Source organism: Tyto alba, unplaced genomic scaffold, assembly GCF_018691265.1.
Source record: "Tyto alba isolate M040663 unplaced genomic scaffold, T.alba_DEE_v4.0 Super-Scaffold_22, whole genome shotgun sequence".
NCBI classification, from domain to species: Eukaryota; Metazoa; Chordata; class Aves; order Strigiformes; family Tytonidae; genus Tyto; species Tyto alba.
The window spans coordinates 5,108,257-5,130,083 of record NW_024881296.1 but is presented as its reverse complement, the minus strand read 5'-3'; the positions used below and the strand labels follow the sequence as shown (position 1 = coordinate 5,130,083).

Below are 21,827 nucleotides of genomic sequence, written 5' to 3'. Positions count from 1 at the left end.
AATAGTTCAGTAATAACAATATGAGAACCTCTAAAAGTATTCTTTTATTCATGCTACCATGTTTTTACTTCTAACGGAAGCTTTGGAAGGAGCCTTCTATTGCCCAACAGCCACAAACCCACATCAAGAAGTAAATAAATAGGAAGTTACTGATCCATTTCAAATTCAAAGGAAAGTACTCAGTACGTTGTCTCCTCCCAGCAGGTAAGAACAGGAAAAATAACTTCTACCATCTTATGGCAGAATAATTTCTACCATCTTACACCATCATCTTTTTCGGCATTTCCATCCCCAACAGCAAGATAGATCAAGCATCACGCCCCACTCCCAGATAACTAGAAAAATCAGAGGATTTTCACAGCAGATACACAAAAACAAGGGCTAGATAAAACCAAAATGATTTTTGCCAGCCATGACTGTTCTTTCTTGCCCATCCTGTCTCTCCCTTTCAACTTGAGCCAGTTTTGGCACAGCAGACTTGGGCACTGCCCAGGCACGAATAAGGAACACCACACCGCGAGTGTCAGGCTGAGCCTGCAGTACAGCCAGCAGGACCCTGATATCCCAGGCTGGGAGCTCTGGCTGTGGGAGGTATTTTTGTTAGTGCAGCAGCAAGAAAAGCCCTCGGAAGAGATGCGCTGCTTCAACGGTTGGAAATCTGGCCGGGATTAACTGCTGCAGAAGCCTGTGAGGACTGTGCTTGGAGGTGCACTCGCACGCAGCTAATGCTCAAGTGAAACAAAGGTCGCAACCCTGTCCTTTAGCCCTGAGACAGTGCTTCTTCCAAACCCTTTACCTTGCTGGTGCTGAGAGCTCATAAACTAGACCAGCCTAGGAGAAAGGACTCCAAAACTGTGATTTCAGATGGTGCTTTTGTACCCTTGCAGGATGGCTCCATCGTGCGACAGAAGAGGAACACTGCACCCACATGGGAATGTACTCAATAAAACAAAGCCTGCTTTCTCAGCAGGTGGTCCTCTGCCAGTGACTTAATTTATTCTAGCTAAAAAAACCCAGAGCAATTCTTGGACAAAGACCTAAGATTAGCAACTGAAATACAGCCTTCTTTTTAACCCCTTTGTAACTTCTACACAGAAATGCTGCTTTGTGCTTCAGAACTTCGCTGCTTAGCCTGGAGGAGGTGGGGGGCTGTGGGCTAAATGGCAGTTGAACAGCATATTTTAAATAAAGGTCTAATTGGGGCAGAGTTTCAAGTTTTCCTTCGTTCCAGCTCTGTATCCTTTTTATAGTAGGAGTTTGTTATTTTCATTACCCATGTCCATGGAAGTCACATATCTTCCTTTCCAAGCCAAGTCCAAATGGATAAAATTTTAAAAGTTAGTATTAATGAAATAAAACTGACATCAACTCAAGTAGTTTATCTCCTTTAAAACAATTAGTAAGCTATTGTTTACTCTGTGGTCTACACTCAGAAGCTTTTGAGCTATGTGTGTGGCTTGCAACCATATGGCTACATCAGGGGAGCCCTGACATTTACACGCCAGCGATGATACCTCACTTCCTTCCTCCCCCGCTCCAAACCTAGCTTTCTTTTCACTGTTCTTTCCAGATCCTCTCCCAGTGCTCATAACCTTCCTTCATCTTACTAGCATATTAACCATCTTCACCCTGGAGGCCTCCCTTTGGTGCTCATTTGGCTGTACCCAGCTCCCACACACTCGTTTCCTTTCTGGGACCTACGTCACTGTCCCGCTGCCTGGTGGGGCAGCAGTAATTGCCCTTCCCAACAGTGGCCCACATCAGCTTTTCAGCCCCGAAATAAAATACAGAAATGGCACAGTGGCGTAGAGTGTCCAGCTTGGATGGAGTTAACTTGCTTTGTAGCAGCCATATGGTGCTGTGCTTTCCATTTGTGCCTAGAACAGTGTCGATAACATGCCACTGCTGTGGCTACTCTGGAACAGCGGTTGCACAGTATCAAAGCTTTCTCTCCCAGGACGCAAGGAGGATCATCTCCAGTCCAAACGATGAATTTTAGCCAGCACAGGAGGTGCCACACGGCAAGGAAGGCGGAGGTGAGCAGGCCCAGGGTGAGCTGCCCCAGGGCCAGGGGCCCCGACACTGCCCAGGAGCACCCGGTGAGGGTGCCAGGGGAGGTCAGCGGTGTGCCAGAAGCGCCCTGCCAGGGCCACAGCCAGGGGACAGCACAGGAGGAGCGACAGCAGCTGCCCTGCCACGCCGTGGCCCTGCCCCGAGGTCCAGCTCCCCCACAGCCCTGCTCATCTCTCTCGTCCGTGCCACGTGGAATCACCTGCCCCGGCCAAACTCCATCCTTTGGACCTCGCTATGTGGCAGGTGGATCCAATAAAAGTGGTAAGCCACATTCCAGCCTTCCTCTGCCCACCCCCTGCCTATAGATTAAAGCAGAGAATCACATGAGAGTATTGAGCTCTTACTATGAACTGCATGAATGCGTGAAAATTGTTTGACCGCTTACATAAAAGTTTAGATCTTTATCATTTTCAAGAAAATAAACTTCCGTAGTTTAGCTAATGAAAGGGAGATAGTTGATAAAGCTTCTTACAGGCTCAAATGTGATTCATTTACCACAGCTTATTAAAGTACTGTCAGCTGAGCTGCAATATGTCCACGGCTTGCTCTTAACCTAGAGCGAATGCAAAGCAACAAGGTTCAGCTTAGACCAAAAGGGTCTCAGATAGGTCTCGGTACTTAGCAATTCTCACAAGCTAAAAATGTACAGAGAGTGACCACTGATCAGATGACTAAGTGCAATTGCTTAATGACAGTAAATCAACCAGAGCTGTAAGTAGTCAGTCTTTCTGATTATCATGAGATCACAGGACAATACAGCTGGGAAGGAAATTCAGTAGGTCAGACGAGGCTGCCCAGGGCTGGACTCAAGAGCAAAACCAATCAAGCAAAGAGAGACAAACTTTCAAATTTTTTACTGTATTTCCACAGTTTTGCACAGTAGCCTACCGTGCAGGTGTGTAACATTCAGAAATTTCTTCAGTAATAAAAGGTACAGCAACAGAGTACAAAAATAAGCTAACTGCTTTAATTCTGCTTACCATGTAAGCAAGAGCAGAGGAGTTATAACCCTCACTGGCTTTTACACCAGATGATAGCTTCTGCAGAAAAGCACCATCATGTACCAAAGCCTGAAGCCTGACACCTGCTGCCAGACTGCAGCGAGCTCCCAGGGCTCCCACTGAGTCCCCTGGGGGCACAAACCGGAGCAGCAGCTCTGCCCTTTGTGGCACACAGCAGGACCAGACTAACAGCACACCCTCCCTCCCCGCTCCCCTCTCCACCGTGATGGAAGCTGGCTGTACAGATAGACACAACCCACGTTTATAGAACCCTCTTCAGATTTGACCTTACCAGTCATCCCAAACCGAACAGCGACTGAGGATTTTCTGAGCACTGCAAGATCAATTCATAACTCACTATGCAGCACCAGGAAGGATTCATCATGCAGTATACTTTTCCTCCCCCTGTTTTTTTGCTTTGTGATAGTGGTTGTAATCATTATACAGATCCTTAAAGACCTCCCTTACACCTGCTGGTAGTGACACATTTAAGAACTTGATGTCCCTTTCAATGCAAAGGTCAAGGATGTGATATATCCCTTCTGTGAGATGTCTCTTCACAGCCGGGTGCAAAGTCACCTACGAGAAGAAAAAACTGCATTAAACTTGAAGACAAAAAGGCAAGAAAATAGCCTTTCCACAGTCAGTATACATTAAATGCTGACAACATGTTATCCAGTGCATCAGACCATCTGGAACAGATCATTAGATAAAATCCAAGATTTTCACTTGTGCAATATTTTCCTGATTTTTGCAAATACGTTTTGCAGAACAAGCTTGCCACTTGCAATAAAATCCACAAGAGTGCCACTATACACATTGCTGTGGAGGCAAAGACACTGATCATCTTGGAATCACATGAAAACTCCTCAGCAGAAAAGCTGTAATTAAAAAACCCTAAAATACTTGCCCTGGATTACACATTTCAGTATATTCTGTTTGTCTCATACTAGCTGTATGCTACTAAGACTCAGTTTCAAGTGAGCATCTCCTTTAGGCTACGCTATCAGTTACGTTGGGTAGTCAATCAATTCTAACTTATCACTTAGCAACTTGATATCTATCTAGCAAGTTGTATCTGAGGACTTCAACATATAAGCCTTAATAAAAGAAGCCTTCAAAAAGCAGGAGACGAACATGTCCTTGTTCAGTTTTAACATCAGGAATCAGGTACCTTGCCTGAAGTCATGCAGAAAGTTGAAAGAATACAAGGAACGATTTGGGACTCAGTGCCCTGCTCCTGCCATTACCCTTGCCCAACCCCACAACCAGAAGAACTGCTACCACAACCAGGAACATCAGTGCTGACTCCAGAGTCCTCTGGTGCTTCAAGCTAACTGAAATTTGTCCTCTGCTCACAAATCACTTGATAAATACTTCACTGCCTGAGGCGGTGCTGGCCTCTGGCATAATCACATTATTTTTGCCAGCAGAACCACGTCTTATCTTTGCTGAATCCCCAAATTAGCTTTACGCCTCCAGACCTAAGCCTCTGCACTCCAGGCCTAATGACAATTACATAAAAAGCTGTCATTAAAATTCAGACTTCTTTCTTCCTGAAGCAACTAATAAACTTTCCGCTAATGAAGTGCACTCCTAATCACTGTGACAGGCTCCTGCTCTCTTTCTGCCCTAAATGTAAAACAGTTAATGTATTTTATTAGACCTGCTAACATAGCTGGGAAAAACATACAGCAGGCATTAAGGCACATGAGCCTTTCTTTGGATCTGTGTCCCTGAAGAGTTTGCATGTCCAAAATGCTGTAACATTTTTCCCCCTCTGTGTCAGCTGATCTATTGGCTGGTTTATAACAGATGCTATTTCTCCCTACACCATGTTCAACAGAACAGTTGAGCATCACAACTCCCAGTGAATGCACTGAGCTGGGCTCTCCCTTCCTAGGGCAGAGAAATGACTGCAGAGAACAAGGACAGGAAAATCCACAACCACTGATAAGCAGATACCACCTCAGAGCTGCAGTTAATGGAACTGCACCCCTCGTATCACTGATTAATCTGGACCCATGCCTTATTTGGGCTGTTCTTGCTTTGCAGTGCAGTTTCCTATAAACACCCTCCAATAACACTATGGGAAGCAGAACCAAAGATTTAAACAGCTGCCACTACTGGCTGGCAGTTAATTATGCCTGTAAGAGTTTTATGGTCTATATAGTTAGCACAACCAATTTGTCAAGCATTACAGAGCTCTTGATGTGAGGCATTAAATGTGTGAAGAGGTATTTCACTATTGCTGAATTAAGCAACAGCTCATAGACAAGGGAAAAGCACTGTCAACAGTATGAAAGAGGCTATAGATGCCACCCACTCCAGCAAGGAATCTTTCTAGATTAACACAAAATAATTCACAAGGATGTTTTATTTCCTGGTATAAAGAGGCAGCACTGAGGGAACACGTTACACAACTACTTTAGGAGTAAGTGACCGTTTAGGCCAGTAGCTTTCATCAGTTTTAGTTTGCAGTCCCTTGAAAGGGTTCCAGTAAGTGTGTGGACGCCCATATAAAGACTTAAATCTACCAACATATTTTTCTCAGTTACCATTGATGGACCCACAGGGTCTTCAGATCACAGGCTGAAAGCCACTGATCTGGACTCAGAAGAGATGAATGGTTAAAGGAGTTTTTCTCTCCCTCTGCAGAGCAACATGAAAGATGTATACATGCCCCCCTTAAGACAGGCATGCTGAGGCATCCCCTTCCTCCCATATCCATCAATTCTCACCAGTCTAATGAGCAAATAAATCATCACCTACTTGTGATCAATCTATTCTGTCAGACAGAAAACACCCCTTTGTCACAGCGTCTGGTGGCTCACTATACCAATTCCCCTTTCCATGTCCAAAGGCTCCATGCATACATTACTGATTTGTGGTTTCAGCTGTCATCCATCATTTTCCATTTCCCAGTGAAAGTGCTGCACAGAACTTTCCAAGAAGTCTCATGAGACTTTGTACTCCTGCTAATACTGAGGCAAGTGTCCTTTCAACTTGAAAAGGTCATTTGACAATTCAAGTCAGGCTTTCTAACTTACATTCAGCAATGAACAAATTAGATATCTATCTAAATAGAGCAGAAGTAGTCTTAACAGTAATTTGTCCTTAGTATCTGCTGAACTACTATGTTTACTATGTAAGCAATAACCAACTTACCAGGAACACTAAATAATATGGCTAAAAACTGACATATCCCATTGTTTTGCTCCCAAACCTTGTAAAAAAGCCGGTCAATAGAGAAGGCAGCTGAGTTTAAGCTCCATTATACTGGTTACACCATAATCTTTCAGAAACATACATAGCACCACTTAGGATATTTGTGTGGTAAGAAAGCCTAAAAACAAAGAGTAAAATTCCTTTCAGCACATTCCTTTTCAGCATTTCAGCACATGCCTAGGCCAAAGCCAAAAATAATCAATTTGCATGTACCTGCAACACAAGCAGCATTCAAACCCTGGTGAAATCTAAATCCATTAGGCTGAACAGAATGACAATTTGAACTTAGGTCTGGATGTGAGAAGCTACTGACCTGGTTCTGGCACCCACAGTAGCAGGGGTAGTTGCTTTCAGTAAGGATCGTAATTATATCTTTGGTATAGAAAAAGCATTACTGAAAAGCTAAGAATTCTCTGGCTTGATAACATTTTTTCCATTCACTTACTCATCCAGATCAGATTAAAAAAATATTTTGCAGGAGAATTTTTATCCATTACTTTGCCAGATGGGGCCCTAACAGCTATCAGTACTGGACAAATGAGGCTAGCTGAGAGAAGAACCTAACTACCACATGAAGAAAAAGCGACACCCAACATGACAGAAAACCAAAGCAGTTCTGTAAATAGGCATTGCATTGTTGTGCCTTAAGAAAACCACAAACCCCTTTAGAAAGTTTACAGGAGCTGGGTAAAAAAGATTCTCAGGAACTCTTGCTCAACACAACAGAGAATCTGGATCAAACCTGTATTCCTGTGATGCACAGCAACTTTTATAACTTCACAGGTTTTACAAAACTTAACACAATTGCCTTTGGAAATCGCCTTTGTGCTCCAAAGCCACCACAATACCACAGTGCTTTCAAGACAGATGAGAACACATTACCTTCTGCAATTCAGTCACATACTGAGCCACGATGAAAGCAGAAAACACAGTAAAATCCTCCATTTCTGCAGCAATATGAGTATACATCCGTTCCACCAAGTGTGCACACTTCAGCATAACTTCAAACTCATCTGTGTTACCTAAAACAGAAAGTGAGTTGCATCCTGACATCTGAAGCTTAAAAACACTAGGAAAACAAAAAATAAAAGAATCACCCAGTCTTCCGTGATTCTCGAACTACATGAAACCAACACCAGCTTGCCCATTTTACTTTCTTTTCTTATCAAGCCACAGCTGAGAGGTCCCCCACACCATACCACGAGCATCTTTTACAATGGTTATTTTGTAAGAGTACACTGATTCCAACTCCACATGTATTGCAAGGCAAAAAACATTTGTTATAAATGCTGAAGTGCTAAAAACAGCAGCTATGGTCCCTTCCATGGTTCAGTCCCATCTAGCACTATGGGGGAGAGAACAAGGAGACAGGAAAATTATATCCTCTACCTACGGAAAATCAGAACACATCTCTCAGAAACAGCATAGTAAGAAAGCTTTCTGATAAGATCTATTATGTGGAATACAGCAGCAGAAGCCACATCACTGGAGATTTAAAGTGAGACTGGAGACATCACCTGAGATACCTGGTAGCCAGAGAATAAAGAGAACTAACACAAACACGGGAGAAAGGAAATCTAGAAACATAGAACAATCCTACAAAGATAAACAAAGTGTTTTTTCAATTTGAGGATGCCATGTACCCATAAGTTTCCTATGACCCTTGCCTTATATAAACATACTGCAGAAGCAAGCAAATTCTCAAAGTCTGGCACCGACTTAACACACCTTTTCCTCCATCACTGACCCTTTGTTAGCTTATTCCTCCACGATGCATATGTACACTTACATTTGCCCACAGTTATGGGCAACATATCAGCTAAGATAAATCTCACCATGGCGTATGCTGTGGGACATCAGTGAAAAGCTGGGATATGATCAGTTGCAGGCCATGAAGTCAACTTGTCTCAAAAAGTCACCACAAGTAACGACAGGATATTTGTCCTCACCAGCATAAAGCATGGGATGATTATCTTAATCACTGTGAACATCTTTGACTTGACTGCTTTGACAATGCAAATTCTTTAATAACCTCCAGTAGCAAGTCTTCTATTTTTTGTTCTTCCTTTTGAGATATTTAACTACATTAATTCCAAATCCTTGACCATACAGATGTATCATCTAATCCCAATTGATACTTCAGATATGTGTAATGTTCTGGCTTTATGCTTAGCAAGGAGTGGTGACAATTCAGGTCTGTAGTAAACATAATTCCAATCTCAATAAATTCCACTTAGTAGGATCGATTTGGGGCAATAACTCAGGCATATTAGCATGTATCACTAGAGTTCACAGCCACCATGCTTTCAGGCACAGGGGTTGATAGGAAATTGGGCACAGCAAGCCCTACTGATTCCTGTCCACTTGCCAGCCAGTCAGTGAAGAATACCTTATTCAGTTAAAGCAGTGCCATCTGCATACAACTCCACAGGAACCCCAGTTATCTTCATAAGCCCATGATACTACAAAGCTCATCCCCAATTTTACATGAAGGATGGTTATGGCTTATAGTTTCAATGCCACAGCTAGGTTTTGAGCACTTTGCTTCTGGTGTCAGACTGTCCTGTTCTGCATCTCCTCTTCCAGAATATACAAAATTACAGTGTGTATATATTATGCAAAAGTAGAAAGGATATGGTACCTCTGTCTCCTTTCTGACGTCCTTCATGCATGACAGAAACAACCAGACGATGGAAACTGTTCAGAAAAGATGGTGCTGCTTTCAATAGCACCTGCAAAGACACAGAACAGAAACATCTGAGATTATGCAGTAAAGGTAGTGGAGAGGGTAGAGGTACACCACTCCATAGTCTGAGGGAAATCAGTTCCTGTGAAGGAAACTATATAGCTTATAGAGCTGTCAGAAGCAGAGACTAACTTTTTTTTTCATTCTGCATCCATACTGTATCTAGCACATTAGAATCCTGGAGCAGGATTGCAGTCCTGGCCATATTCAAATATAAATAACAAGTAAACATAATAGACTTATGTCATCTCTCCAAAGCAGCATTTGATTTAGTACCCTAATGTCTAAGGAATTAGTCCTTGCTGGTAGAGAACCTGTGTAGCCAGACAGATTCACAGAATGCAAGGCCCAGTAACACTACAGATCACTGTGTGAAAACAGCCCAGACAGGCAGCTTTCTACCACAGGGTTTTTGTAAGAGCATTTTAGCAAAGCATACTGCCTTGCTTTTAGAATTTGCCCTTTCCCCATCTTTAACTTTCTCCACCCTCAATCCCAACACAAGTGGAGGAGGCCCCTTTCCTTTTTCTTCCACCTCTGCCTACATATTCCATGTAGGAGTATCTTCAACCCTGTGCAAGTCCTGGCACATCTTCACCTTCCCATGCCAGAAGGCTAACAAGAACACCAGGATGGTACAATGTTTGAAGGTCACCAACTTCTAACATGTTTAAGCCCTGTTTTCAAAGGACTACAGAAACTTGATCTCCAGTGAGAATGACATCCTAGAGCCTGAGCCATTTGTGCTTCTAGAAATCAACCATAAAAAAAGGGAAAGTTTTATTCTAATTTAGCATTAGGTGTTAAGCAATCTGCTGCCAAAGACCAACAATGCAGGCATAAACAAAAGCAGAACTGAAATTATGTTATTTTGAGATTCTCAGCCTTTTAAATGACAAGCAGGACAAAGCACTTTCATATTATCAGGGCAAATTACTTCAAAACCACTATTAAAAAAAGAAATTCTCATCACTGGCCTCTGTGTTGGTTCTTTCTACCTTCTTCTCCCCCCTCCCACCCCCTCACAGATATACCTTCGGATGACACTGCACAATAGAGAAGAGCACTTCATGGACTCCCAGGAAGACACTGCGATACTCTTCTGTCTTCACAAGATCCAGAGGGACTGTTAGGACAATGCTGAACGCCAACGACACATGGTGTGGATTCAAGAGAACCCCTTCTCCTTGCCTTAGCAGAGCTGCTACAGTCTCTAGAATAGGTACAACTATTGTGGAAATCAGTGACTGGTCCTGACAAGCCTCTTTGGTTTGCATCTGCGAGACGACAGGAAACAGATAAGGAGTGCATTAGCCACCTATCAGTAGCATTCACACACCAGAGAACCATAATGCTCTGACTCAAGTCAGCAGAACTAGACTGGTGCAAGCTGGACTGGCAGGGAGACCCCTGCGCTTCAGCCATTTTCATGCAGCTGCATCCTGGGGGAGGATGCATATGATACATTTCAAGCAAACACTGTGGTTGAGTGTGGAATTATAACGAGTCCCCAGCCCCCTGACAACCAGCACCTCTTTGCACCTCCTCGCATGAACGCATTGATGCAGTTCACTCCTTTACAAGCATGCAGCCCTACCAAAAAGGCAGAAATTGCATGCTCACGATTCCCAGGCATTGCAGAGCTAACCTCTGACAAATTCTGGTCTGGAGACACCGTCACCATGAGAGAAGGAAAACCTACATCACTAGGTTTGTATGCTGCACAAATGAAGGACAGGAAACCTGAGTTTGGTTACTTTCAGTTAAGTTTCTCATTCATAATTCACTGAATTTACTATTGTTTTTTTAATATGAGCACTTTTTACTTTTTGTTTTGCTGCTGTTGGCTTCTGCTGCAACATGTGGCTGACAGTTACCTTCTCCTTCGGACAGGAGGAAGGACAGGAGTCTCAGACTCTCTTCTCTGCAGCCTAACAAGTTTCTCCCAGGCTCCAGATTACATGGTGCAGTCCCAGAGAATTACTGACAGTAAGAAACAGATGACCTACACATTGCACTCACAGGAGGAGATTTACTTGAGGAAGGAGTAGAGAAAAAGTCTGGACAAAAAAGTGCAGGTGAATCTGGTATGTATCCACAACATTTTTGTTTCTGTTTGCCTCTGTGCATGTTAGATGTAACCGCTATAGACTCCAACAAATCAAAGGGATAGGTAATGAAGTTATAATAAAGAGATACTTACAGCTAAAGCTGTGATTATCTGAGGGCTGGCAAACCAGAAAGCTTTCTCTTTGTCTCCACTTAATGGGCAGCTGAGCAACAATTTGGTTAGCGTAACAGCTGACAATACTTCCTGCAGAAAGCAGACTTATGATCAGTCACAGGTACATGATGCACTGGCTCCTTTCAAGTAGAGGAGAGCTCTTTCAAGGGCAGTGGCAGTTTTGAGCATCACTAGAGCCTTAACACATGAAAGTCCTCCCACCAACACATCTCTCTGGAATTTGTGAAGTTAGCAGCAGCTCAACAAAATTCAATACGCTGAGCAGCACTGGCCCAAATGTATTGCATGCTACATTTATTTTAGCATCAACTTACTGTACAGAAAGGCTTATGTGATTTTTAAGAATGGAAAGCCTTCAGCTACTACTAGGTAAGAGAGGGAAGCAGGGGGAATACAGAAACACCAGTACACTATATGCTAAGAATGCTGCATTTGGCAGCAGGGATTTTTTTACTTGCTGGCTGTTATGACAGACTGATAAAAGAAACATATTACAAGCTACATTCAGGTGGCAGGGATTATATGCACAGTACAGGAACTCCAGATACACTTTCAAAAGGACATATCAAGAATTGATGCAGCATATCCATGTCTATTTCTGGCAAACAAGACAGAAGCTGATAAACCCCCAAGTTTAATCCAAGTTCCACTCTCAGAGAGTCACTGAGCTTTTTACGGAGGGTACAGCTGGCTTTTTTGCCAAAAGTGTTCCATATGTCACCACTGCTGCTTAAGCTGCTCTGGAGAAAGGAACAGTATTTAAAAAGCTACTGAGTGGTATCTGGTTATTACAGAGTAAATGTCTTTATAGAGATAAATATCAAAAGCAGAGGTGTGATTTTGGTTTAAACTTTCAAATGCCAGCATTTCTACAAGTGCCCTTCTTAAGAAGGTGGTAAGACGAGCCAGAAGCAAACAGTGGTTAAACTCACTGCTGGTATCTGTTGTGCAAGAGTTATGATCAGCCAGTAGAAAAAAAATTTCAGCATGGTCTATAACATCACAACTGTGTGATTTCTGTTGACAACACATGGAATCAAGACTGCTGAGTCCTTAAACTGGATAGAAAGTTTTCCCAGTAGGTTTCCACGACCTTTCCAGCTCCCTCAATTTATATCCAGAACATATCTCAGCACAGTCACCAAGTCCTTAACCACGTAAATGAATTTGACTTGACCACTGAACATAAAGCAGGAAGAGGAAAAAAGTATTTATCAGATGTCATTCAGCCAAAAATTTTTTTCAAGATACAGAAACTGAAGAAGTTGACAATAAACTAAGCTCACGCCTTACTTTAGCCTTCTGTTGCCAAACATTCCTCATTTCAAGTCCCTCCAGCATCAGCCTCATTATGGTATAAAACTCCTCGGCAGAGCAGTTTCCCAGCAGCTGGACAAGCACCTCTGTCAGCTCCAGCTCCATACTGTGGATCACCTGGGTCGTGATCGCAGCACCTGCATGTTCAAGAGGCACAATCATGTTTTAATCAGTTCCCAAGACAGGGACTTCCACAGGTAAGCAACAGGGTGAATTGAACCTTACAACAGCTCTGTGGGTATCTTTTTAACACTAAAATGCATAGAGGGCCCCAGGCTTTCCCTTTACCTCCCTCCCCAATAGTGCAATGAATTGCTGTTCTCCAGTATTTCCTACCCTAGGGTTCACAGAGCAGTCATCATACCAATAAAAAGATTTCAGTAGTGTGGATATGCTACAACAAAGCATGTGCACAAGCCAAGGGAGCAAGCTAAACAAGCCACAGGGCTTTACTACAAATGCTGGCCAGAGAGCCATCACAAGTCACAAAAGCATTAAACTGACAAAGCTTAGGTCTCTGCTGATCTTAAGTCGCACTCCCCACTTACACAATTGTTACTACATAGACAATCCTAGATTAGCTTATATCTTCATTGATTCTGAAGGCTTGTTTTTCAGTTCCACAAGTATCCACAGGATCTGTGGCAATGCTGAAAGTCTTCTTCAACAGGAATTCATATTTCTTCTTACTGAATACTTAACTTATTCATCAGAAATTCTTACTGCTTTTTACAGTGATTAATTATGTCTCCAGGCTAAACCACTTTACCAATCTTATACTAGTAAAGTGAGGGGCGGGATGAGAGAGAGAAAAGTCAGCAGAAAGATTACAGCAATTGACACATTCTCATGGTTCCTAGTTCTAACGTGTCCCTGCTCTCAGTACCCTCACTGAACCCCACAACGCTGAAGGATCAAAAAGCAGGACAGGGAAGAGACAGACCAAGCCTGTATCCATGTGTTGAGTTCTAGCTCAAACTCGACTGCACAGATTCAAAATCAGATTTTCCATGGAGAGCTGTGCTCTGTTCTTAACTACCTAATGCCAGTATCAACACTGAGATCATGACCACAGTTCAATTGAGCAGCAGCCTCCAAAGTGAGGTGTGCACACCCTGGGGTGTGCACAAGACAATCCACTGGGGTGTGGGAATTATAAATAAAATAACTTTAATAGATAAAAGAAAATGTAGAAGTGATGTTTATTTCATCTTTATCCTCACGCTTTTTAAACTTTTTTTGTGTATGCTCTGTAATGTACATAGTATACTAGTAGAGTAGCACACGCATATAATTTATAAATAAATACTGAGGCTGCACGCTCAATTTATTTTCTTTTTACTGATAGGTGTGCGCAATCAAAAATGTTTGGAGACCACTGCACTAGAGCATGTTAGTAGTAAGTTTGACAAATTCCAACTGTCTGAAGAAATCAAAGAGAACAGATATTAGTTCGCCTCTCTTTCTGAACGAGACAATACAAAAGAGCCATTAGGTCACATAGCTGGCGAGAAGTTTTTCATGTAATTTCCAGCTCTGCTCTTTATTTGATGGGGATAAAGGGATCGATCTGCCAACTTCACACAGACTTTTTCAGAATTACAGGCGTTCAGCATTCTTAACAGTTAGGCAACTTCCACTGTTCCATAACCTTACCTACCAGATACAAAAATAAATGAGTATTTTGCTGTAAGGTTCTCCAAGACCCTCAAATAAGACATATCAGATCTGACCTGGCACTCATCAGCTGCTTCAGTGGTGCCTACTATACCAACTACATGAGTAGGACACTGCACCTTCAGCCCTACATCCAGAACTATTACCACGTTCCAGTTACTGTCAAAATGCTCTACAGGGATGAGTAACTCAGGACCTCAACTTTATTAAGATGTTTACATCTTCCAGAAGGTCATTACCAAATTAGATGATGGCTATGGTCTACCATAACATTGCCACCTTGAACATTTTCCTGTTACGTGTTTATAAAAGGATAGCCTATTGCTTTAACACAAGTAAATACAGATTTTTGAAAAATCTGTATGTTTTGCTGAACAGCTTTTAATTCGCCCCTGTGCTGCAAAACTAGCAAAGGAAGTGGAGAAAGGAAGTTTTCATACCAGTGAGAAGCTTTTTTATAGCAAAAACAACCACGACTGCAGTTTCTTTTCCAGGATACAGCTCTGGCACCGAGCAGAAGACCGTCAGGAACTGCAGTGCAGACTGAAGGAACTGCAGATTACCTCCTGCGCAGGGCAGCTCTCTCAGTATCTGAGAGTAAAACTTTTGGTACAGTTTAATACGGGGCTGCTCCAAAAACCCACTGGGCTCCTTCTGCCAGCCCTTCCTGACAGCATGGCTCAGATCTGCTTTGAGAAGAGTCGTGACAGATGGTATGAATGCCACAGGCAAAGGCTGGTTTTGGGTGTTACTCTGAAGACTGTGTTCCACAGTTCTGACCATCTGCAGAACGACTGGCTCCAACAGAGCAGACAGCACATCCGCAGACTGCAGCTTCTTTTCTGGCAGCTGCTGAAGGTAGAGTGTGACGACATGACACAGTGTGGTGAATGCCATGAGCAGTAACTGCCCAGCTGCGGGATTCCAGTTCTTCAAGCCTTTGCTTTTGGCTGCATCAATGCCTGGCTTGCAGCTCACCAGAAAAGACATGAACTTTTCCAAGTTGAGCCTCACACTTTGCCTTCTTTCAATAATCACCTGAAGAAAGTTTTCTAAAAAGGCTTGGACCTCCTGGAGATACTCTGTCCAATCAGGAACAGTCAAGACATCAGTGAAGAATTTGCTAGCTGTAAGCTGGGAGGTCATGACAGCCTCAAGAACATCGCTGGCATGAAACACCTTAAAAATAGAGCTGGCATTCCTGCCAGCTTGCAGGCACCTCAGGAGGTGGAAGCAGGTACTTAGAAACTTCAGCAATATCAGCTTGCTGCAAGAGACTCTAGGCCTGGTATTGGCTAGCAGGGACAGCAGCACCAGAAAACACCGGGTACAATCAGAGGGAAGGAGACTGTCTAGTTTCAGAAGGGAAGCAATTTCCAGCAAACCCAAGCAGCTTTTGAGCTGACTTTCTTTCAGGATGACAGGGCAGTCACTTTTTGCTAACAATACTATACAATGGGCAACTTTCTCCAGTGTTTTCCAAGACAAGCTGAGCTGATCCTTCAGCGGTTTGCTTTCTGACGGTGCTTCCAACAGGTCAACAGGTCTGCAATGAGCCAGGATTTCTTCATGCCAAGGGATGTTACCTGCAGAGAGCTGCTGAAGTGGCAGATCTACTGAATCCCTGGCAGCAGCAGGCAGCACCCTAGCAAACTGATCAATAAGACGTGTCAGAAAAGCACAATGCAGGACCTTCATTTCCGGGAGAAAGGAACTATGCATCAAATCAAGAGATATCTTTCCAATGCTGAGGGAAGGCTCCTGGTCTGTAGCCGCTTCCTGAGCTTTGGCCAATACTAAGGTATCTAGAAGCACATTTGCAATGTACTCTACATCTTTCGGGGAACTATACGGCAACAGGATAGTCAGGTTGGAGATGATGAGGTGCCAGTGTGCCGTGGGGTAGGTAAGATCACTTACTGCGCTGATGTCTCCATCCCAGGGTTCAGATTCTCCCCTGCTCATGCTGGATCTCCCAGACTCCAGGATGAAAGCAGCACCATGCTGCAATGCCTGCAGGTCAGCTTTGGTCTGCATTAAGACCATCTTCATTTTCTGAAGCGTGAGCAGTTCTAGGCAGTATTTACTAGTGGAGGCAAAACCATTTGCAAGTTCCATGAGTCTCTCCCAGCACTGCTCCTTCACACCAGGGAGGAAAGCTGACATGCTCCAGTGCCTTGCAGCAGGTTCAGTAACAGAACCAGCAATTTCAGCTGTCGGAGACACATATTTACTGCAGCTAACACCAAACAAAGTGTCTACCTCAACCCAAGTGTAAACAAGGAGGAGAGCAGAATCACTGGCCTTTCTTAGCCAAAGCTCTGACTTCTCTTCCTCTCTTCTAGGAACCTGCAGCAGCTCCATCAGTGGCCGAATTATTCCCTTCTGCATCTTTGCCAGCAGACTCTGAGTGCGAAGGACCACAGGGGAAGGAGTGACATCATCTAAGCTCCTCATGTTGAACAGAAAAGCATGCAGCACCGAGCTCACTGATAGCAGCTTCGAGGCCATGTCAGCTGACCCTTCAACAGCAGGAATGATGAAGGTCTGGCATTTCTCCACGAAAAGACACAAAATGTCCAGAATCTGGTTAGGTGGCAGTTCAAGGAGGCACTCACGAAGCTTTACTGTCAGGCCAGCAGAGAAGACAGGCAGCCTCAGTTCATCAGCAGCTGGCTGGCAAATGACTGTCAGCACCTCCTCAAAGAGCCGTGGGAACTGTCGCAGCTTGGAGTAAGTTTGAAACACAGTGTTGATGAGGGCCTCCTGGGGCTTCTTCGTACGCTGCTCAGAGGCCTTGGCATCAATCCAAGCCGAGGCCACCAAGTCATCCAGGTCTGGCTCTACTATAAGGTGGTTTAATGACATCAGGAGTTTGAGACATCTGAACCATGCAGGGATGGAAGCCTGGGAGTGCCTCATCAACATCTGTGCTAGCTGGCGGTAAAACCCAAACTGTACCTCCTTGTGCCGGATGCGGTCACTGGCAACATTATAGATATCACTGCTAAGCACCAAGTTCAGAAGCTGTTCCAAAGCAAGCAACTCCGTGCTCCAATCCGCAGGGGAGAGCGTGTCCTCCCTCATGCCCTGCTGCAGGCCAGAGAGCTGGAGACAGCCAAAAAACCTGCTGAGCATGTGGAAACACACAAGGTGGTTTTCTGCCTTACAGTACGCATCCAGAAAGAGCTTATATAGCAGGGACACGGAACCAGCCACGACAGCTCCGTGGAGGGCAGGTTCACAAAAGCCACTGCGCAGCTTGGTCTGCACTGTGCTGACTGGTAGCACAAGACTTTTCAAAGCTCCTTTCTTCTTTTCCTGGAGTTCCTGTTCTGGCAGCAGCTCCTCTTTGTACGATGAGAAAAGCTCAGGCGGGAATAAGCCAGACTGCAGCAAAGTTTCTACTTGGTTTCGGATTTCCCTGCTCAGGTGCTGACGCACATGATTGTCATCTGCTTGTGTCCAGCTCCTCACAGTCAGCAACTGCCTCAGGAGCAGACATGGCTGGAGCAAGTGACTTGTCACTTGCCCAAACACACGATTTGGGTTGGTTTGCTGCCTCTGGATCAGGAGGTACTGAGCAAAGGTAAGCTGGAGGACACTGAACAACTGGGAACCCACAGCGTCATCAGAAGCCAGCTGCTGACAGGCCAGCGTGGACAGCTTGCTGAGGAGATCAATCAAGAGCTCACACTTTGTGGTGTAAATGATGGAGAGCGAAGAAGTAGAAAGGATGCCACTGGAGCAACTCAGCACTGTGCCAATGTTTTGTTGTGTTTTTTGAGAACAGGCCTCTGATAACCTTTCATTTATGACCTGAGGTTTGGGGGAAAAAAAAAAAGTCAATTTTGCACACAAAGATAAAGCTCATCATAATGAACCAACACCACCTTCTGTGAGCTCTGTCTGCAAGGAAGAAGCAACAAGGACCTGCCAACAGCTGCTGCTGGGCCTCACACATTGTAGGTCTCAAACTAGAAGTTCCTCTGGCCAGAACTGTCCCCCTGCGCTTGTTTGCACCACGGGATGAGTGAGGAAGCCCTCACTCAGTAGATGTGCTACTAGCAACAGCATAAGACTGACCATACTTGATCCTAATAGTTGATTCTACAGAAAGGGAGTAAGGATAAATTTCCTCCCATCTTGCAAGGTCCCCAAAATTACGCTCCAAACAAAAAACAACAAACTCCCACACAACACATGTTCCACCTTTGATCCAGGAAGCTTATTCAGTAAGAATGTCCATGACTAGATATCATTCTTATATTTTAGAAAGAGTCAGTTTCCTGTGCTGGTATCTGGAATGTGAAGGACTGTTCTCTTCTCTTTAAGGGATAAGCAATTCTAAAGAATTAAAAGTTTACTTGAACTTGCATTTCCCTTCCTTTTCTCAAACTTTGTGTTGATTTCCCTGCGGTTTTCTCCTTTCATCCCCTTTTTATTTGAGGCCTTTTCTCACCTCCAGATGATCTTGTCAGCAAACAAATTCAGTAGCAATTTACAAATCTGCCTCTATTCCAAAGTTAAAAACCTCATCTCTCTCCTTACACCTTGTAGCGGAAGGTTCATCTCCTCAGCTCAAGCTCCCCCTGGACCAAAACAGATCCTTAAATTCTTTCTGGTGGACTGTCTACCACCTCTGTACTTGGTCTTTAGGGTACTCTGGCTTGTATCTCTCACTTAATCTTCAGCCAGACAGATTTTTCACACCCAGACCATGTTTAAATTTTGCAAACTTTCTGCGCAATATCTCTGAAACACAGATTTCATCCAAACAGTTTGTGTACTTCACAACTTGATTTCTGCAGCTAAAGACAATCTTCTCCTGATTCCTTCCAACCAGACCACAACTAAAACAGTAATTTTTCCAGTCATTTTGACTGCTTTTGCAGCCATCCACTAATTCTGCTATTTCTGTAACCAGAAAGCTGAACAAGAAGTTACGCTTTCTGGTTCAGTTCTAAACTGTAACTGAAGTCTCCCCCATTCAGTTTCAGCTGAGCGCAAAATAATGATATGATTAAGACCAATAATGATTTGGTGCTGCCACTGTTCAGTCATCATAAGAAGCTGCAGGGTGTGCTGAACAGAATGTCACAATGCAGAAGTACTCAAACCAAACACACTGATGAGCCCCACAGCGAGGGAAAACATCTCTCTCGCTGAGACTCCCAGGCAAAATGGCAATCTAAGCAATAAATAATATAGAAGAGCAACACACGGAACTGAGCCTTTACTTACCTATTGAAATACTCAGACCATTCTCTGATAGTTTGAAGAAGTTAAAGACAGAGAGGAATGTTATTATTAGAATGCTCTGCCATTTTCAGCCTTAGTGCTGCACAAATACAAACTGTATTGCTGAACAGAAATAGAGGAGTTTTTAGTATAGGTCCTAGAAACTATCAGATTAATTATTATATATTTCATGTAACACCCTACACTGTGAGGAAGAGTCACGTACAGTAGTAGACACACACTGCTATTCAGCACATTACAAAATAGCCACAGTTTTAGTTACCTGTGCAACTGAAAAACTGAGACTGATTGTCTTCCCACTCTTTAAGAGATTCTGTAGTCTTCTACTATGGATAACACTGTCTAGATATGCCCAGAGTTTCTCAACAACTTCATCCTCCAGTTCAGGTTTCTTATTGTAGTATGAAACCAAAGCATGGCTTACCCAGTCGAGTAATACCTGTTAACAAAAGGAAAAAGAAGTCATCTTTAATAACCCCCCATGTGAAAACAAGACAAAAGTAGCACTTTTTCACAATTACAGCACTTGTGCCTTGAGAACTGCTCTACATCCAAGCAGAACAGGCTTTGAATGAGCAGAGGAGTCTGCCCTGGTAGGTTTCAATTCCTAAAAGCTTTTATTCTAAATCCAGTGTTGGCCCTGCGCTTCCCTGTGCCATCTCAAAACAGCCTTCAGGAGTCAACATCCTAAGGCCCTTTCATCAGGGCATAATTCTAACAGTTGATACTGATAAGCAAATGTAGTCCTTTAAATCAAAACTTAATCCGATAGCTTTCACTTTCTGACAACTGGTATTCCCTTCACATCCTCCTCTTCGTATGTTTAAATTTGCTACCTAGAAATTCAGGCCTAGGAATTTAGATGTGTGCAAATTGGAAAAGGTTGAAACCACTCATTTAAATAGTTGATTTAAAAAGAAAATGATGGTGTATGGCTAGGTTTAATATTCTAAGTAACTGAAGCAACAAGAATTCAAACCAGAGATCTTAGATGGCAGAAACCCTAGGCCCCACAAAACTACTAGGCTGAAGAAGCAGCACAAGACACCCCTCACTCGGAGAAAACACTGAGCAGACCTGCAGCAAACAGGGTCAAAACAAAAGACTGGAGGGGTGAGGCTGGGTTCCTAAGCAGAGAGCACCAAACCGCCTTCCAAGGAGAAGCCCCTTGCAGGTGCAGGGCGAGTCTGGAGCACCAGAAGCCAGGCGCCTAGCTACGGCCAGTTCTCCCACCCTGAACCTCTTGTTCTTAACCGTGATCAGATGCATCAGGCTTTAGAGCCTCCTGTATAAACTATAGTAACCAGTGCTAATGACAGTTCTTAAGACAACGGTTTCTCATCTCTCCAGCAGGCAGAACACACACGCACACCACCCTCTCTATAAGAAAGACTCTTCCTACCCTAATGCAGATCTTTCCGATGAAGCTGCTTGAAAGATGGTGTTATGAAAACACTTCGTATAACCACACAGAAATCACGAGCTGCCCGCAATTCCACATCAGAGCTATATTTGCACTACTACCGAGGGTCAAAAGCGTAAGCACCGAGATCTGGATCTTATGACTCAATCCATTCACAGCAGCAATTAGCTGTTTGCCTTTTTTTTTTTTTTTTTTTTCTTTCACTGTTTACCATTGCCATGTACTTACTTGCTCCTTATTAGGAAGGACACACTGCTGAGAAATCCACGCAAAACGGGCTAGTTTCAGTTTGTCTTCCCAAGAAGTCTTGGCACTTTTCAGCTTCAGGTAAATCCCAGAATAAACCGCCGCCATGAGGACGGGCCCAGGGGAGAGGCGACCGCACAGAGCTGGAAGGAAGGGTCGGATAAGGCGAAGGCAGTAGACCCCACACACACCCCCCCACTCCTCGTCTCCCACCTCTCCCCGGCCCCCATTCCCCCCTCGCGGGGATCCCCCGCCCCCCACACGATGCCTCCTGGCCCTCACCGTCCCGCCCGGCCACGCCGCGCGCCTCGCGCGCCTCCCCGCCGACCTCTGTCCCCGCCAGGCAGCGCCAGCCGATCGCCGATCGCGGGAAGGAGGTTGGGGGCGGGGGGAAGCTGGCGCCCATTGGCGGCCGGAGGGCGCCTGCGCGCGGGGCGGCCCCAACCCCGCTCCCCCCCACCCCCTCCCTCCGCCCCCCCCCCCCCCCCCCCCCCCCACGCCGCGCCCGCCCGCCCGCCGCGGCGTGTGTCAGCCAGCTATGGGGCGGCCGCCGCCGCCGCCAGCCGCCGCCGGCCCCCGGGCAGCCCCGGCCGCGCCAGCGCCGCCGCC

At 44.5% G+C, this 21,827-nt stretch overlaps 1 protein-coding gene across 4 annotated transcripts in view; it reads right to left on the bottom strand.

Moving 5' to 3' along the window:
* Window positions 1-21,651, bottom strand: part of URB2 (URB2 ribosome biogenesis homolog) — a 76,995-nt gene extending 55,344 nt beyond the window's left edge. For 3 of the 4 annotated variants that reach the window (XR_006165597.1, XM_042795887.1, XM_042795886.1), the window contains exons 1-9: window positions 21,501-21,651; window positions 21,201-21,361; window positions 19,812-19,988; window positions 14,728-18,106; window positions 12,587-12,747; window positions 11,252-11,362; window positions 10,083-10,325; window positions 8,944-9,034; window positions 7,185-7,324 (exon numbers count right to left, since the gene is read on the bottom strand). Coding sequence is in view for 3 of the 4 variants with exons in the window: in XM_042795887.1 (XP_042651821.1) it covers window positions 7,185-7,324; window positions 8,944-9,034; window positions 10,083-10,325; window positions 11,252-11,362; window positions 12,587-12,747; window positions 14,728-18,106; window positions 19,812-19,988; window positions 21,201-21,361; window positions 21,501-21,624 (4,587 nt within the window). In the remaining variant the exon portion in view is untranslated. Of the gene's footprint in view, window positions 1-2,912; window positions 3,654-7,184; window positions 7,325-8,943; window positions 9,035-10,082; window positions 10,326-11,251; window positions 11,363-12,586; window positions 12,748-14,727; window positions 18,107-19,811; window positions 19,989-21,200; window positions 21,362-21,500 lie in introns of those variants that run through there. The other variant, XM_042795885.1, reaches the window with a different exon arrangement.
* Window positions 21,652-21,827: the final 176 nt, after the last annotated feature.